General features: G+C 40.6%; 1 protein-coding gene across 4 annotated transcripts in view; it reads left to right on the top strand.

Moving 5' to 3' along the window:
• The first annotated feature begins 54 nt into the window (after window positions 1-54).
• Window positions 55-19472, top strand: part of Heatr5b (HEAT repeat containing 5B) — a 76351-nt gene continuing 56933 nt past the window's right edge. For 3 of the 4 annotated variants that reach the window (XM_076942298.1, XM_076942297.1, XM_034513915.2), the window contains exons 1-11: window positions 55-188; window positions 1122-1288; window positions 4326-4537; window positions 5268-5376; window positions 6303-6452; window positions 9513-9684; window positions 11337-11494; window positions 12997-13246; window positions 16656-16811; window positions 17372-17622; window positions 19272-19383. In XM_076942298.1, the coding sequence (XP_076798413.1) occupies window positions 1163-1288; window positions 4326-4537; window positions 5268-5376; window positions 6303-6452; window positions 9513-9684; window positions 11337-11494; window positions 12997-13246; window positions 16656-16811; window positions 17372-17622; window positions 19272-19383 (1696 nt within the window). In that variant the 5' untranslated portion in view covers window positions 55-188; window positions 1122-1162. The remainder of the gene's footprint in view (window positions 189-1121; window positions 1289-4325; window positions 4538-5267; window positions 5377-6302; window positions 6453-9512; window positions 9685-11336; window positions 11495-12996; window positions 13247-16655; window positions 16812-17371; window positions 17623-19271; window positions 19384-19472) is intronic. The other variant, XM_076942296.1, reaches the window with a different exon arrangement.

The raw sequence follows: 19472 nt of genomic DNA, 5'->3' as shown, positions 1-19472 counted from the left end.
TGACAGCAGATTCGCTGGGAAACTTGGAGTGGGCGGGGTTAAGAGAGCGTGGGCGTGTTCGTGCGCATGACCAGTGTCGCGCGCATGCGTCGTCCTCCGGCTTCCTGGGGGCAGGAGTTTGGGAGGCGGGGCATCCGGGTCCCTCGGCGGTGCGGAGCTCAGCTGGTCGACCCGGACTAGACTAGGAGGTGAGGCGGTCCCGCGCGCTGTCAGAGCATGCAGGCTGACACGCACCGCGATCCCTGTGTCCCAGGACATTTTCAGAGGGCTGAGGAGTAAATTCGAGTTTTCAGGCCGGGGAGCCTCGACCCCGGGGTTGACAGCCTGAGGACTCCCACGACGTGAGGTTGACATCCCAGAGCGGCCCGGGACCCCGGCTTGCGTTTCCCACAGGCCCCCCAGTTGTCGGGGTCCTCGGAGCGGCCCGGTGCACCCAAACCTGGAGCACTGCATCCCGGGCGAGGGGTTGTCCCAGGCGCCCCTACCATGGAGTCCCCCGTCGGGCCCGCCCCCGCCGGTCAGAATCTTGGAGTCAGTATTCTGGGTCCCGGTGGCAAGGAAAGGGTAAATAAAGGTGCCTGAAACCTCAGCAGAGGAAAGAGAAGGCTTGCAAGATGCCTGAGCTCGGTGCTTCGGGGTTCTCATGGTAGAATGAGTTAATAACCTATGTTCTGATAGCCAAACAACCGCCCCGGAACAATGTCTTTTTGCAGTATTTACATTTTCCTTTCATTCCATTCTTACCACCAAACAGTTTAATTTTGTTTATATTGTTGTCTTCTCAAAGTTAGTTCTCTAATGAGAAGTGAAACCATGCCTTCTTTCCCTGTCTTAGTGGTTGCATTTATGAAACTTGACATTTAAATCCTTACATGGAAGGGCTGGAGAGATGGCTCAGTGATTAAGAATATTTGTTGTTTTTGACAAGGACCTGGGTTCGGTTTTCAGCACCCACATGGTGACTCATGACCATCTGTAACTCTAGTTCCATGGGAATCTAACACCCCGTTTTGACCTCTGTGGGCACCAGGCACACATGTGATGCATATACATACATGTGGGCAAAACACTCCTACACATAAATAAAAAAATTCTATACATATCTGTTTTACTCTTTTTAGACTAATCTGTTCATTTAAGGTGTGAATTAAGAACATCAACAATGGAGCTAGCTCACAGTTTATTGCTAAATGAAGAAGCGTTGGCTCAGATCACAGAAGCAAAGAGACCAGTGTTTATCTTCGAATGGTTAAGATTTCTTGATAAAGTCCTAGTTGCTGCCAACAAGGTAAGTATTGCCCACCCCCACCATGAGATCTATATGAAGAAAATTGAAAACATTGTGTTTTGAAAATGTTATGAGTTATTTACCTCAGGAATTGGAGGATGTTATACTATGGGAATTTCTATCCTTTTCTTCATTAGCAATAAAACCCAAACCCTGTCTAAATCCTGCTTGTTGCATGCTTCATATCTCTGCCTAGGCAGTGCAGTGTGACTGCATTAAAACATCACTGTGGCCGGTGTCACTTACAATCATCAGAGCCTGTAAAGGTCTCTGTGATAAGAGATTTTTACTTTGTCTTCTACTTCCTACACAGCCTCTTTGATTCAGGCTTGTTTTATGCATGTTTTATTTATTTTGTTAGCATTAGATGCTTTCCTCAAGTGAGAAAATCTAAGAGTCAATCCTAAAAGGTTTTCTTGAAATGGTGAATTTTATAAACTGAACGTCACAAAAGGCTAGTCTTGACCTTCCTATTTTAGTATATTTCTCTAGACTAATTGTTCCCTAGAAGACACTCTGTTGTCTGAAGGGATTGTGGTTAATTGTCTGGGATTGAGGAATTGGGATAGTGAGCCTAAAGACTTCAACATCCATTATGTAAACATTCATTTAATTCTTGTTTTAGTACAATGACCTCAGTCCACCGTTGTGCCCAATCCTTCATGCCCAAAGATGTCCTGTCTCATTCTTCTTCAGAAAGCAAGCCTCTAGCTATCTTCTAGAATGGAGGGAAGGAGGGTAGAAGATTTTGTTTGTTGGCTTTGATTTACCTTGTCTGACAGTTTTATTATTTCTTCCTGGCTGGTCTGGGACTCACTGTGTACCCCAGACTGGCTTCAGACATTGAGTCTTCCTGCGTTAGCTGCCTGAGTGCTGAAATGCTGGCATAAGGGTACTCTAGCACTTGGACGGTCAGCTAGTAATTCCTTTTATTTCTAGGTGCAGATTTATTCTCGCCCGAAAGACTGAGAATCCATTTTAGGTTTCCTGTTGGGAGCTCTTGGCTTTCAGATTTTGTCCAGGTTCTTTTCCTGTTGTTGTGTTGTGGCCATTATAGACTTGTGTTATATGCTGTTGTTGCTGCCTGTTAAAAATCACATGAATTGCTAGAAAGACAGTAATAGAAAGACATGGATACTCTAAGTAACCATTTACTGGATTTTTTTTTTTTTTCTCTTAAATCTTTTTGTCTCTTAAATCTTATTTAACCGGGCATTTTTTGTTTCCCTTCCAATGGAGTCTTTTTTGGGCTGGGACATAACTCAAGTGCCCACAACAAATCAGGATGTGCTTTATTTGGTTCCCTTCTGTGTTTCGTGTCACTTATCCTCCGCTATGAATACTTGACTCTCGCTGTGTTTTGTCGTGAGAGTTGTCAGTCTTACTTTTCAGTGATACCCACTCCTATGGTTCCTACCATCACTTTACATACCCAGCATTGAAAATACATCTCCTGGGCTGGTGATGAGCTCAGTTGCTTGAGTACTTGCCTATAACGTGCAGAAAGCCCTGGCAGAAACCCCTCCGTTTAATTCCTAGTGCCACTTAAGACAAGTGTATATGGTGGCCATAGTAATAATCCCAGCCCTGGGAAGTGGAGGCAGGTGATCCAAAGTTCACAGTCATTCTCAGCTACGTGGTGAATTCAAGGCTAGCAGGAGATTCTTTCATAGCCCCCGCCCTCTCTCTCTCTCTTCCCTCTCTTTCCCTCCATCCTTCTTCTCTTTACACACATACACAAACATCTCCGAGTTGACACATTTAAACCCGTTTATCGATTTTAAACCTATCCTTTGCCAACCCCCTAAAGTCATTCTTCCCTTCTTCTTACGCCTTGTATCATGTTGCTTAGCAACTGTTAAGGGAGTTACCCACAAGCATATCTAGAATTCATGTATTCCCATCATTTGCCTCTCCAGTGTCTTTCATCTGAGTTCTAACAGTCAAAATATTTAGAGTATAACCCTTCTCTGCTTAAAACAGTCACTCTGCATAAATTTAATGTTCTTCAGTGTATCTGGTGCCATTATCTGGTTTTTTTTGTTTTTTTGTTTTTTTTTTTTTTTGTCTTTTGGTTTTTTGAGACATGTCTATTTGTGTAGTCCTGGCTGTCCTGGAACTCACTCTGTAGACCAGGCTGGCCTCATATTCAGAAATCTACCTGCCTCTGCCTCCCAAGTGCTAGGGTTAAAGGCGTGCACCACCACTGCCCGGCATCATCTTTTTTTCCCCTGCCCCACCCCATCATCTGTTTTCTTATGACTTCATCTTTGACTAAGTTTCTCTTACTCCATCCAGCTCACCTAACCTTGCTGTCCTCAGATGTGTGAATCTTACTTCATCTGCAAAGCGTTTGCACATCTTGTTCCTGCTCCTGGGATATTTTTTTAGATAGCTGTGTAGTTCACCATTTCACCTTAGACAGAGATGCTTTCTCATAACACTCTCTTATTTATATTTTGTCCTCATCCCCGCTCCCTGAATGTAAATTTCATGAGGATAAGGACATGTCTATTTTGTGCACTGTTGCTCCCAGGGTCTAGATTAGTACATGGCATGTAGGAACCGCATCATATTTCTTAGGTAAACGGGTGATATTGACTAGATATTATGTGTAAATCTTGGAATTATGTTCTGTTGCTTACATCTCTTCAAAATTTCTTTGGTTTCTTTTGCTAACCTATAACTTTATGGACAACTGCATCTGCTTTTATAGGGGAAACCTTAGAAATCAGTCATCTATACACCTAATATGTGATTTAACTTACTAAGGTGGTCTGGAAACTATTTGGCTCATACAGTAATCACTTTTATTGAAATCTAACTTGGACATTGAAGGAGAATGAGGATTTAATATAGGAAAGACTGGACCATTTCTTACTGAGGTTTTCACTTTCATAAAAGTTTTCATTTGTGAGTTATGCTTAATGAATACAGATTTTAATTATTAGAGCACTATACACATTAAGTAATTTTTGATTAGGAAGTAATACAGATAATAAACAAAAAATAATGGTTTTTTCTTTTTTAATAACAGACAGATGTAAAAGAAAAACAGAAAAAGCTTGTTGAACAATTAACTGGATTAATAAGCAGTTCACCTGGACCACCTACTCGAAAATTGTTAGCTAAAAACCTTGCAGCCCTTTATAGCATTGGGGATACTTATACAGTTTTCCAAACACTAGATAAATGTAATGACATTATCAGAAGTAAGGATGACACTGCAGCCTACTTACCAACAAAATTGTAAGTACACTTTTACAGGAATCCTGGCATTCTCTTTTGCTTTTTTTCCCAGTAGTTTAGGGACTCCATATCTTAAAGACCCCACCCAGATGATGGAACCTGAGCTATAATACTGACAGGAAGTTCTGAGTCGGTCTGAGGAGGGGACTGAACTTCCTCATACCCATCACCACCGAGACTAAGGACACTGCTGGGAGAGTGGTATGGTGTGAGCTGTGGTGTCAGGAGTCTTCCCATCAGTTCGGATGGAAATCATGTCCTTGCCCCAGAGGGAACGAGAAGAGGTAGTGAGGGAAGGGGGCAGGAATGCGTAAAGTCCAGTCTGCTCTAACTCTCCAGCCAGCTAAAGAGGTGAAGTGATCTTGAGTCCAGACCTGCCTGCTCATTTAACTGCTGTGACACTAGACAGGCAAACTCGAGTAGCTGAGGCAGAGACCATTTTGCTTACAAGTGTACTGACAACTAGGTTAAGTTGGTCCTAAAATGCTATAGATAAATACAAATTATTTTTTAAAGATCTGAAAAGTATAATGAATTGTATTTAATTTTTTATACATCTGTGTGTGTGTGTGTGTGTGTGTGTGTTTTACATTGTGTATATGGAGGTCAGAAGACAACTTGTGGGAGTTGGTTCTCTCTACCATGTGGGTCCTAGAAGTAGACTTCTACCCACTGAGCCATCTGGCCAGCCGAGAAATTGTATTAGTAAGCAGCAAGATCATTTTTCCAGGGCAGCAGTGGCCTGTGTTGGAGCATTCTATGAGAAGATGGGAAGGATGTTGGGCAGTGCATTTCCAGAAACAGTGAACAATCTGTTGAAATCTCTGAAAAGTGCAGAGGTGAGTTTTACAGCAAGAACTGAATGCCTTGCCCATTGCAAGTGTTGAAGGTGTTTTGCTCTGTTGCTATGATCCTTGTGGTGCTTAGGAAAGTGATTTCAGATTATCGCATCTCCTTAATTTTGGGAGGGGGTACCATTGTTCTTTAAACAAGTAGTTTTACCTGTTACTTTTTACAGAATTGTGTTTTTCTGTTGACATTGTTGATGTCATATCTAATATATCAGTTTCATATGTCTGCCATAATGCATTGCTGTATACTGTGCAGCTTAGAAGAACAGATGTTTCTAGCTCACGGTTTTCACACCTTCAGGTTGTCACAGGGCCATGCTTCCTTCACAGACCCTTCTTTCCTGCATTTGGCGATTGTCAGAATGCTGGCCTTTCCCAGCTGTGGACCAGCCACTCCTGTATGACATCATCTTTATTTGGTTTCCTCTGCAACTACCTTGTTTGCAGTCAGAGTCACAAGTAACAGGGTTTAAGGCTTAACATTTTTTTTCTGAAGACAACAGAGTTCAAAACTCATAATGACATCAAGTGAAATTGTTTTCTTTTGACTTGTCAGTTTATTATAGATTCCTTGTCAACTTCAGATGAATGGTATATAGCTCAAGACCAGATATAATACTTGGGGGTTACTTGGAAGTAAATTTAGGGTGTAGCACACATATTTCCACTGAGCCATTCCCCCAGGCTGCAATCTCATTTTTCCATCTAGGAGAACTAACTTTTCAGATGATATTAATAATTATCCTTACATTTCAGATACTTTGTAGAATTCTTGATTCAGTGCTTCTCCATAATGTCTCAATTTGGAGATAAACCAGTTAGGTTGGAGAATTGTTGTATTCCTGTATGTTCTTATTAAGTATGGCATTGATTTGAAATTCAGTTCTAAAGCATTGCTTCGTGGTCATGTACAGTCTCAAGGGCGAAGTGAGATATTAATGAGTCTGCAGAAAGTGCTGACCGGATTGGGTGGCGCAGCAGCTTCCTCTCATCGAGACATCTACAAGAATGCTCGATCCCTCCTAACCGACAGGTCGATGGCTGTCCGATGTGCAGTGGCCAAGGTTAGTACCCAGCCAGTTTATAATGTCCCTTGTGGCATTTGCTCTTAAATAGCTAATTTTTTCTTAAATTATGAGCATTTTTGGTTTGTCTTCATACATTAGTTGCATTTTCTAGAACTATATAGAAGGACGCATGTTGTGCATACTTTTGTGTGGATGTGTGGTTTTTTTCTTGAAAGTACAGTAGTTATTTTGAGATGTATGTCCATGTTTCAGTAGTTCACACCTTTCTGCTATGTAGTACTGCTTGATTGTATTGTAGTTCCACCTTTCTTCTTCCTTTACCTAGCTTTGGTTACTACCGAAGAAGAAGCTGCTGTGAATATCAGTGTGCAGGTTTTTTTGTGGACCTGTTTGTATTGGGGTCAGTGTGTTTTATTTGGAATGCTCAAGATTTATGTTTACCTTTTAAAGAAACTTCCTGTTTTCTAAGCACATTTATGGTTTTAGTTTTCTTCATTCTTGCCTTGGTTAATGTAAGAGATTTCTGCTGCTTTATATCTTCTCCATTATTTGCTAATTACAGTTTTTGTCTTGACTAGTAAATGGGATTATCTCATGATTTTAGCCTTCATTTCTCTAATGACTAGTGATATGCATATTTTCAGGTATTTATCATATTTTGTTTTAAGCAAGTATATATATAAATATTGCCCACCACTTTGAATTTCTCTTATTACTGAGTTTTGAGAGTGTTTCATAGATTGTTTATATTTTCTTTACATAAAACATTAATTTACAAATATTTTTCAAAAACCTGTGAGCTGACTTGAGAGAGGGTGTTTTGTTTTGTTTGAGAATACAGTCTGTCATGGGGGCATGGTGGGGATGTGGTGGTAGTCCAGGGAACAGAGAGAAGACAGGAAACAGTGCTAGGCTGTACTTAAGTACTTAAGTATTCCTACCCCACGGCCCCTCCCCCCCCCCCACATACACAGTGACCCACTTCCATTAACCAGGCATCACTTCCTAAAGGTTCCACAACCTCTCCAAATAGTGTTACCTGCTGGGGACCAACTATTCAGACTCATGAGTCTGTGGGAAACATTTCCTATTCGAACCATGACAGTCAGTGAGACCATCCAGCAGTGTTGATCGGACGCCTTGAGAGCAGATCTCAGACAGAAAAGCGTTCTGTCTTTCTTCATTATATGTGATGTTAACCATTGTTTGTTCTAGATGCCTTTATCATGTTTTGAAAATACCCTCCTGTCTTAATTACTTTTCTGTTGCTGTGACAAAACACCATGACTAAGGCAACTTTCAGAAAGAAGGGCCTGTTTGAGGCTTAGTGTTCCAGAGGGATAGGAGTCCATCAGGGAAGCATGGCAGCATGGTGGCTGGAGCAGCAAGCTGAGAGCTCACATCTTAAAACTGCAAACAGGAGAGAAGGCACATTCTAAATGGTGCAGTCGGTAAACCCTTCAGGCCCACCTCCAATGACACACTTCCTCATATAAGGCCACACCTCCTAAGCCTCCCCAAACAGTACTAATTAGGGACCAAGTTCTACAAATGCCTGAGCCCATGGAGGACATTCTCAGCCAAACAACTACACCTTTGTATCTTGTTTTCCAAGATGTTTTATTGGGAATATATACTGGATTTTTGTTAAAACTTTTTTTTCTAAGACAAGTTTTACTGTGTTGTCCTCGGATGGACAATCTTTCTGCCTCAGCCTCCCAAGAGTTGTGACAACAGGTGTGTGTTGCTGATCCTGTTTCTTGTGTTAATGTATGTTGTTGCTATTTATTAAATGTTTTACTTTGAGATAACTGAAAGATAGTCTCATATGCACACATAAGAAAATATGGAGAGCCTCTTACACTCTCGTTGTAAGGAGTCCCTTGGTGCTGCAGTACCTTATACAACATAGGACAGTGGCACTGTGGAGATTGATGTTGACATGACCCAGTTTCCCCAGTCAGTGTTAGTTGTATTTACTCTCTTGGCATCTATGGAAATGATCATAACATTTTTCTTTTTTTAGTTTGCTGTGGATTACATGAATTAGTTCTAGAATTTTAACCATTTATATTTCTAGGAAAAACTCTACTTGTTCGTGATATATTACGCTTTTCATTTGTTTTGTTTTCTTCTGATTTGAGACAATGTCTCACTCTGTAATTCCAGCCTGGCCTTAAACTTGAAGCCTTCATGCCCAGCCTCCCTAGTACTAGGAGTGTTACCCTTTTGGACATTGCTATATTAGAGTGGCTACATGTTTGTGCAGGATTTTTGTATCTTTATCTGTGAGGGATATTACTGTGTAGTTTTCTTTCTATTTTTAAAAATATGTATTTGTTTTTATTTCATATATGTATGCCTGGTACCTGTAAAAGAACAAACTTTCTGGAACTGGAGTTACAGGTGGTTGTCACCTACCATGTGGGTGCTGGGAATTGTACCTGCGTCCTCTATGGAAACATTAAGTGCTTGTTCCCACCTACCCATCTCTTCAGCCCCGCAGTTTTCTTCTCATAGTGTTTTAATGAGGATTTAAGATTTTAAGCTACAAAGTCAATTTTTGAAATATATAATAAATTTACTACTGAGTGAATTATAAATCTGTAGTGATTTTATCTCTTTCCTTCTTAATTTTGATAATTTATGTCTTTTACTTTTTCTTGATCAATTTGGATAGTTAGCAGATTAATTGGTGGCCTTGGTTTTATTTCTGCTGTTTTTCAGTTTTACTAGACCCATAGCTTAGTGGTAATGCTTGCCTTGCATGTATGAAACTGTGGCTTGGTTTCAATTCCCAACACTGCATGGGGAGGGGGAGCCAAAAAGCCAACCACCCAAGACTGTATTTCTGTTTTCTAGATCACTGGTTTTCTTTCCATTCTTACTTCCATTTTTGCTTACTTTGTATTAGGTTTTCTTTTTCCTTAGAGAACATTGTCCTTCCATTGCCTGGTATGCAGTTTTGAAAATTGTTCATGTTTTGTCCAGTTCTTTGGGTATTTCAGGAGTGAGCATCAGTTTGGTTGTGTCGCTCCATCTGTGGAATAGAAGTCCTAGAATATAATTTACTTTTTGCCTTGTTTTGAATCCCAGTGCCTTCTGGAACTACAGAATGAAGCTGTGTTCATGTGGACTGCTGAACTAGAAAACATAGCTACCCTCTGCTTTAAGGCTCTGGAAAACTCAAATTACGGGGTACGAGTCGCAGTGTCTAAACTACTAGGAACGGTCATGGCTACAGCGTTGATGCCAAAACAGGCAACAGGTATCATTGTCGGCTAACCCTACACTAGACTGTTGCGCAGGCGACAGGTATTGTTGTTGGCTAATCCTACATTAGACTATTGCAGATACTCGCAGGTTTAAAACATGCTTTCTTCTAAATTATTACTCATGGAGACCACTTTAAAGGGATTTAAATTGTTTAAAGCATAGCAGTTTGGCATCTTATGTGCTGGTATCCTCCAGTCTCTGATATGTAGACCTCTGTTTGTGCCACAGTGCTAGCCTTCAGTTTTACTTGAACATTACTGATCAGTATCAGGGGCAGCACTAATTGCATAGTGGCTTTTGTTGCTTCACAGTTCCACAGGCGTTTCGGGATGGTTGTGACCAGGACATGTAACAGTGGGAACAAGTAATGTCGCAGGTGCTGAGTGACTCCAGCTCTACTGTCCCCCCCTTACCCCAGCTCCACACGGCAGAAGTAATCAGATAGGACGGGTTTATATTCCAGCCCTTAGAGTTGTTAGCTGTTGGAGATTTGGTTTTACACCTTAGTGAGATGCTTTTCATCATACGATACTGGTGAGGCAATGTTTTTACATGCTATATAAAAACTCTACTGTATTATTTATTTAACTCCCAAAAAAGCTCCATGAATTTTAAGTATCATTGTTATTATTTTATAAATGAGGGATTTTCTCACTCATAAACTTTATATTTTTTAATTTATATTGAGGCTTATAGAAGTTATGTAACATGTGTTCTAAAAAAGTATCCTATTGAGTAGGTATGACACTAAATCCCAAGCATCAGTTCCACATCCTGTATACGTAAACACAAGCTTTCCCTCTCCACAGAATCTTTATAAGAACCATCTTTGCTTCTGTATGTGAAAAGATTTTGTCATCTACAACTTGATACTTGGAGTTTAACACACTGGTAACTGCTATGCGGGTTTTTGTCGGGACTGAAGAGATAGCTCAGTGGTTAAGAGTTCTTGCTACTTGCCGGGCAGTGGTGGCGCACACCTTTAAGCCTAGAATTTGGGAGGCAGAGGCAGGCAGATTTCTGAGTTCAAGGCCAGCCTGGTCTACAGAGTGAGTTGTTCCGGGATAGCCAGGACTACACAGAGAAACCCTGTCTCGAAAAACCAAAAAAAATAAAAAATAAAAAAAATAAAAATAAAAAGAGTACTTGCTACTCTTCCCAAGGTCCTGATCTCTTCCCCCAGCACATATATTGGGCAGCTCACAGCCACCTGTAACTCTAGTTCCAGGAGAGCCTATGCCCTCTTCTGTCCTCTGCACATACAGCATATAGACAGGAAGAAACATGCACTTAGACAGAAATACAATTTTAAATGAAATCTTTAGAAAAAAATAAAAGATCGTTTGTGCCGTCATCTGGGGTAAGAGCTGTCAGCATGTGTGCAGTGGTGTCTGGTGTTCTCACTGGGCTGCGCAGACGTACCCCCACCATGTCACTGTGCGTCCATGCATCGAGTTGTTACTTCTTAGCTCCTTCTATTTAGCTTTTTTTGCTTCAAAACTGAATTGAAGTTTTTGCTGCTAAGACACTGACCTTTTCCTTATAATACTACTCTTACAATCATTCCTAGAAAATGTAAGGTAGAATATTGGAAAGATCAGTCACTGTGCTGCAGAGACTCATTTTCTCTTTCCTTCCTTAAAGTCATGCGTCAGAATGTGAAGCGAGCAACGTTTGATGAAGTCTTGGAACTCATGGCCACGGGATTTCTGCGTGGAGGGTCAGGTTTCCTAAAGAGTGGTGGAGAGATGTTGAAAGTTGGAGGGTCTGTTAATCGGGAAGTGAGAGTTGGTGTGACACAGGTTTGTAATGCTCACACGTGAGCAGGCTCTGTCCCGATCATTGCTGAAAGACTGTTGTAATAGCATATGAGAACATTTTAATAGTCAGCTTTCTTTGAAACATTTTTAACCAGTAAACGAATTAAATCCAGATTCTAAATATCATCACATACTTAAAAGTAAAGGTGGATTCTCCTTTTCTTCTTTTCTGTCTTTTGAGGTAGGGAATACGGTGAATTGATTTTAGGGCCTTATACATATTAGGCAAGTAAATACCTTACCAGTAAGCTATATTCCTGGTATGAAAGATAAATTCTTGATGCATAAATGTCAGTTTCTACTATATGTATATAAATATCTAAAAAAATTCTCAAATTTTACTTCACAACAAATAAGTTATGAAGTAAGCTTTGCCTAGCATGCTAGTGCAGGCCACAGGCTGAGACAGGAGGATCCTTAGTTCAAGGCCAGCCTAAGCTCCACCATGAGACTTTGTCTCAAAAAATATATACATGAAATAATAAAAGTGAAACTAGATACAATAGCATCCTTTAAAAATAATAAGGTAAGATGGTTTTGTTTAGAACCATATTTAGACAGTAGTTTAGGCATTTAGACTGTAATATTCTACATATACCTTTGATTTGATTGGATTTGTTAGTGACTAATCTGTAATGGATTATAAGATTAAATGTGACTTGGAATTATAATTTCAAAATAATAAATAATGTTTACAGATCTGATACCACCTAGTAAGTTTGCATGGCTCATGGTCTTAGTCAAAGTCACCATGAAGGTGTCTTGTCCCTGACACAAAATGTAAAGTGGAAGCCATCCACTTATCTCAGGGAACTCTGGCGGGAGTGCTGCAGCTCTTAGCGTCCGTTTTCAATGGTAACTTCCGTTTCCTAGCTTGTTACTTCGCTGATCCTGACCGAGTGTAGCTCTCCTGTCCACCTCAGCACATTCTCTTTATGTTCTTCGTGGGTCACTTTTTCTTGAGACTCTTGTTGGTTTTGGCTTTGGTTTTTAGATACAGTCTCTCACTCTGTTGCCTAGACTGGCCTGAAACTTATTGTGTTGTCCAGGCTGCCCTTGGACTTGATGTGATCCCCCTGAATGCTGAGATTATAGGCATACAGTACAATGCCTGGCTCTTTTCAATAATTGTATTCAAGCCAGGCGTGATAGCACATGCCTTTAATCATAGTAGAGGCAGGCAGTTCTTTGTGGATTCAAACCTGGTCTACATAGTAAGTTCCAGGCTAGCTAGGGCTCCATGAGGCCCTGATTGCTAATGGAAAAAAAAAAAAAAAAACAAGTAAAGAAGAATTGTTCATTCAAAGATTCTACCAGTAATTCCTTTGGTAGAAGTCATCAAAAGATGTGAAATTTACCTCTGCTGATTAATCTCAAGTCTAACTTGTGTTTGCTGTCACTGCTATTTCACTGTTGTTTTCTGTGTAGATGTGCTTTCCATCTACCCAGAGGTATCAAAGGCTGTGTCTTAATGTGTTTTGTAGGCCTATGTTGTCTTCGTGACAACTTTGGGTGGCCAGTGGCTGGAGCGTAGCTTTGCCACGTTCTTGTCCCACGTACTGGATCTGGTTTCCCATCCTCGAGCAACACAAACACATGTGGACGCTGTGTACTCAAGGCGATGTGTCTCCTTCATCCTGAGAGCCACTGTGGGCAGTTTGTTGGGTGAGAAAGCCCAGATAGCAGCTGCCAAGGAAATCTGCCAGGCAATCGGCAAACAGATGAAAGCCGTGGGTGAGTGAGGCCTGATGGCATCGCTTGTGTCGCTGATGACCCTAGACATTCAATTTAGTTCTCCCTCCCTTTCTTCCTTCCCTCCTTTCTGTCTACCATCTCTCTATCCCTCCCTCCCTCCCCCTCTTCCTCTCCCTCTCTCCCTCCCTTCCTTTCTGTTTTGGGATGAGGATCTCATTGTGTGTCCTAGGCTGGCTTCAAACTTGTAATTTTCCTTTCAGTCTTGTGAGTGCTAGGATTTTTATTTTTAATAAATACCTACAGCTCTGATTGATTTGTATCTTTTAGAACTGTTTTTAAAATAGTAATTTAAAAATAAATTTTAAATTATTTTATTTTATGAGTGAATGTTTTGTCTGCAAATTCCCATGTGTATCATGCACTCTTGGTGCCTAGTCAGAACGGGGGCTTCAGGTACCCTCTAATTCTGAGTCACAGATGGTTGTAAACCATCATGTATGTGCTGGGACAAACCCAGAACAAGAGCAGTCGGTGCTCTTGTCCTCTGAGCCATTGTTCCAACTCCTTATGGTTGGTTTTATTGAGTGACTTTTACAAAATATTAAGTCAGCATATAATTGTATTGAAACAAAGCTTTAAAACTGAGCGGCATGCCATTAGGGTTTGGGTTTGGGATTTTTTTTCTAGTGCCTGTGCTACTTTTAAGTTTCCCAGAATGCACTGGTGTATTTTTTATCTTTGTGGGATAATCTGTTAACATTTTCCTACTTGAAGCCTCTTGTTACGTAAATATATATTTTTCTATTTTTCTTTCTCTTCTCTAATAGGCCTCATATGAAGACTTAGAGAGTAATAGTTACAGATGACTGTTACCACTTGTAGGGCATGTTGTGAACAGTTAATAACTATCATTGTAAGGAATAATTTGTTAGATAAACTTTTGTTTGACCCATAAAATTGTTTTTATTTGGGGAGGTAGTGTGACATTTTAGTGCTTATTACAACATGTCATATTCAGATCAAGGTATCTGGTTTGTTCACCACATCAGAAGTGAACCATCTCTGCCGGAGACCTTTAGCATCCTCTCTCTCAGCCGTTTCTCTATGTAGACACGACTGTATCTACAGAGTTACGTTCATGTGCTATAGGACATTCAGACCTACACTTTATACCCTACTGAAGCCCTGGAAAGAAGTGTGTTTCAGAAAGGGGTCGGGTTTTTTTGTTTGTTTGTTTGTTTTTGTTTTGTTTTGTTTTTTGTTTTTTTTTTTTGTTTGTTTTTGTTTTTTTGAGACAGGGTTTCTCTGTGTAGCCCTGGCTGTCCTGGAACTCACTCTGTAGACCAGGCTGGCCTCGAACTCAGAAATCCGCCTGCCTCTGCCTCCCAAGTGCTGGGATTACAGGCGTGCGCCACCACCGCCCAGCTCAAAGGGGTCGTTTTATACTCTCTGTGTGGTACTAAATATCTGAGCTACAAGAGCAATGACAAGATTTAAGTGAGAGACACAAAGCTCCTGCCATGTAGCGTTTATAGTGCACTCAGGACCAAAGGAAGGCAAGGTACAAATTGTATAAGACCGTTTAGGTTTGTCACCATTAGAAATACTAATTTTTAATGAGGCATATTATATTACTCAAAAGAGGTCTTTAAAAATAAGGATATAACTAGGTATAATCAGTATAAATAATCATTTAATTGTCTTATGAACAAAATAAATTTCAGTTTGGTTGTTATTTTTAAGTATGCCATTTTAATAGCATACTTAAACTTTTTAAATGCATAGAGATAGATAACTGAAAATTATTAATGAAAGGGTATTTGAGGGCAGGAGTGATGGCTCAGTGGTTAAGAGCACTGACTGTTCTTCCAGAGGTCCTGAGTTCAGTTCCCAGCAACCACATGGTGGCTGACAACCATCTGTAATGGGTTCTGATGTCCTCTTCTGATGTGTCTGAAGATAGTAACAGTGTACTCACATATATAAAATAAATAAATCTTTTTTTTAAAAAGGTGTTTGAATTAATGAGGTATTTTCTTAGATATATCTAAGAAGTAATTTATCCTGTATTGACAACTGGAGGAAGACTCACATGGTGCTTCAAGTACTTCAGTGTTAAGTGGCAGACATGAACTGGCAGGCTGGTTACAGAAGCTCAGAAGTGGAGTTCATGGGCCTGCCAGTCCAGAAATGCCCACAAGGAAGGAGGAGTTAATTATGACCATCATTTTGTATTGTGTGTGTTCATTACCAGCTCATAGTAGATGAATAAAAGAGAACATTTTATTGTCTTTGAAATTTTATTAGTTTTATTGCTGTAAACTAGCTATTTGACCTTAAAAAATTCTAATTACTGAATTAAGTACCATGATTATGTCAGAGATTTATGAACCATAAGGTATTCTCAATTAGTAGTGGTTTGTCAAGACATATTTAGTTGTTTCTCGTTTTAATTCTTGTGGGTATTAAAAGATGTTGGGAAGAGACATGAAAGTAAGCAGGAGAGGGAGGGCATCCCCATAGGTTCCACGTTCCCTTTCCTTGGGACTCCACTTTCTGGTCAGTAATTTGACAGTGATGCCTCCAGTCTATTGAAGCACTTGAAGCAGTAGTAATAATGGTAATTAACAAGAGTAGCTACTTATTCAATATGTCCTGTAACAGGGTGAGTTACGTTCTACATATGCGTTGTTGACCGGTCAGTCAGAGACAGATGAGGAACTCAACACAGCAGAGTTGAGCAGCATGCCCCGCCACAGAGCTTACATGCAGTTGCTATTAGAGCCCAAGTCTTGTACCCCCAAATCTGCTTTTGTTGCTGGCTTGTTTGTTTGTGTTTCTTTTCTGTGGTGTTGGGGATTGAACCCAGGACCTCAAGCATACAAGGCAAATTCTCTATCACTGAGGTATATCCATCCATGTTTCTGAGTCTGCTTTTGTAAAACATTGTGGATTCCTGCTCCACCTTATTTGTATTCTTGGAAACAATACATACATACATACATACATACACACATACACATACACATATACATACATACATACATACATACACACAGTATGTATTTTAGCATTGTTGTAACTCTGTGCAACGTGTTTTAATGTCAACTCAGGACTGGTAAGATAGCTCAGCAGTTAAAGGTACTTGCCACCAAGCTTGATGACCTGAGCTCAGTCCCTAGAACAAATGAAAGGAAAGAACTAACTAACTCCATCTAATTGCTCTGAGACTTACACATTCGAGCTGCACACACACATACCACTGCCCCTACAAAGTTTAAAGCCAAACTGAAACTCAGTTCAGTTCCTAGTTATTTGCCACTAAGCAATAAGTGCATAGTTTTCAACATTCAGGAACCAAATGGTATGTAAAAGAATACTGATCACGTAGAGCAAGCAACTAGCACAATTTGTTTCACCCATCAAATGCCTGGTCCTGTGTTTGCAGAAGCAGTGGTGAATGACACAAGCAGTGAAAACAAATCTGGGGCAGCAGACATTGCAGCCAGCCAGCACGTCATGGTCTGTGCCCTGCAGGAGCTCGGGAGCCTGGTGCAGAGCCTGAATGCCACTGCCTCTCCTCTTATCCAGGAAGCATCCATAGGTACAGCATCCTCTCATCATCCTGACTCGCGGATCCTTGGGCTTGAGTTAACTTCATCTAAACAGGATGGGAATAAAATACTAAAAGGTTTGAGAGAGTTCAGCTGTGAGAATTGATTCTAACTGACCAGAATTTGTTGAAGACTTTCATATAATTAATTTTATAGCAAAGTTTTACTTTTTGAAGGAGGATCTGTGTATCTCTTACTGGCACAGAACTCACTGTGTAGATGAGTACTTCAAAGTCAGAGATCTGCTTGCCTCTGCCGTCCATGTGCTGAGAGTGTAGGTGTGAGCCAGTGTTCCCAACGTGAACTTTTATATATCGATGGATGCAGTTGAATTGTGTTGTATTACATTACATTTCTATTAAGTTATCATATTATATCCCTCGTACAGTGTGTTCTTCCTTTAAAGTACTTTACTATGCATGATCCACATACGTGCTTCTTGGCAGAGCTGGGGAACTGTGAAATTATGAGGCTTGGTATTTTTATTATTAAATCATAGTGAAATTGTTTTTGTTCGGTAAGGAGTAATGTTTTGAGATTTTTTTCCTAGGACTTTTGGAGATTGTGACTTCAGTGCTTCTTCACCCAAGCATGGCTGCTCGGCTTGCTGCTGCATGGTGTCTGCGCTGTGTGGCTGTGGCGCTGCCCTTCCAGTTGACACCATTTCTGGATAGGTGTGCAGAACGGCTCAACAACCTCAAGACGTCCCCAGAGGCTGTTAGTGGATACAGTTTTGCAATGGCTGCTTTGCTGGGTGGAGTGCATCAGTGTCCTCTGGGTATTCCTCACGCCAAAGGAAAGGTAAGACAGACGTCAGCACGCTCGCAGGTGGGCTGTGTCCTTATTGCAATGCTGCTGTCTTTGATGCTGAGCCGGCAATCAGATGAGAATTGGAAATGGAAACTACAGTTCACAGACCCTAAGTAATACTGGATAGTGAACCCTCCTAGGGATAATAGGTTTTATCTGGTATACTATTGTGTTACTGTTTAAACCTTTATTTCTGCTTTTTTTTTTTTAAGTGTGTATCTGAGTGTTGCTATGTTACCCAGTGGGCTTGGACTCCAGTGTTCAAGCAATCCTCCTGTCTCTGCCTCTTGAGTAATGGGGCTATAGGTTGGTGCCACTGTGCCTGGTGTTCTTTCAGTTTAAAAAAAAAAAAAAAATCACAGTGCTGTGCCTAAAAGTGGCAGAGAATATTTTATTGTCATATTTAGTATTTGACAATAGTTAGAAGTTAAATTGTTCTTAATAAGTCATTACTCTTTCCCCTCATTTTCTTTCTAGTGTATATATTATGTGGCATCTATACTATGTAGTATAATATATACACACACACACATATACATATATATATGTATATGTAGTGTATGCTATCATATATAGCATAGCGTATAGTACTAGTCTCTTCTCGAGGAATCTTAGACATGTGTAGAAGCACTGTGTGCAGCTTAGCTTGGCTAGGTCTGTGCTTCAGCTTTAAGGTGTGCTGTCCTGGGGCACATCAGGCTCCCAGCCACCTGCTGCTTGGGGATCCAAGACATCTATCATCTTTGCAGTTTGATTGTTTCTTCCTTGGAGTACTCTGTCTCCATGTTCCTCACATCATTCACATTTGTTTAGTGGTCCCAAGGGGCTACCTGGTTCTCAGAACAAAATAGAATCTTCTGATTGACAAACAATTAGAACTCATAATTTGTGGTCTGCTTCTCCATCCTGAATTGCCCCTGTTGTGCTCAGATTAACCCTTCCGGTTTTTCTCACACCCTTTAGCTTTCTGGCCTTCCTTACAGTAAAATTTGTTATTCACTCTATCAAACTTCAACCTGTTTGTTTTCAGGCCCAGGGTCAATGTCCTTCCTGAATTCTCATTCAAAGCCACTTGGTCTATGCTAGCTTTTTCTTTGCTGACAGTCACTACTCAATACTATTCTACCATTTAATCATCATATACTATGTTCTTCATTTTCCCTGAATCTTCTTGCATGCTGTAAGAATAGCTTAAAGACAGATGCTTCATAGAACTTCAAGAAATTACTGATTTAGGATGGTACCAATAAGTACTATAGCTAATAAGTGGTTACCTAGGCTAGCACCGTTTTTTAGTCCTGTAGTAATATGATTGATTCTGGCAAAGTGAGGTTGACATTCCTGGTTTACCAAGGAGGGAAGTAAGGCCAAAGGTTAAGTGGCCATTGTTAGAAAGTCAGTCTGCGGTGCACTGAGGATGGAGCCTGGGCAGCGTGGCTCCGGAGATGACTCTAACCACACCACACTCTGGGTCTCCCAGGTGTCATCTGTGACCAGAACAGAGTAGCTTTCTATTTGGCTGGTAACAAGAGCATGAAGGGACAGCCTCATTCTTAATAACATATACACACTATCTGTTTCATTATTGTTTATCCATCAGCTTCTTTAAATTAAAATTCAGTTTGAAACTTGTCTTGCAGATGGTGGTCAGCATTGCTGAAGATCTGTTACGAACTGCTGCCCAAAACAGCAGACTGTCCCTGCAGCGCACCCAGGCTGGCTGGCTCCTCCTGGGAGCACTCATGACTTTAGGTATAAGCATTGTGGCTGACTCCTAGATGTCAGTGTACTATACAGCAGATTTATATATTATTATTATTATTTGGGAGTAAATATCTCAT

Source organism: Arvicanthis niloticus, chromosome 11 (genome assembly GCF_011762505.2).
Source record: "Arvicanthis niloticus isolate mArvNil1 chromosome 11, mArvNil1.pat.X, whole genome shotgun sequence".
NCBI classification, from domain to species: Eukaryota; Metazoa; Chordata; class Mammalia; order Rodentia; family Muridae; genus Arvicanthis; species Arvicanthis niloticus.
Note: the sequence above shows the minus strand (reverse complement) of the source record. Positions and strands in the feature narration are given on the sequence as shown.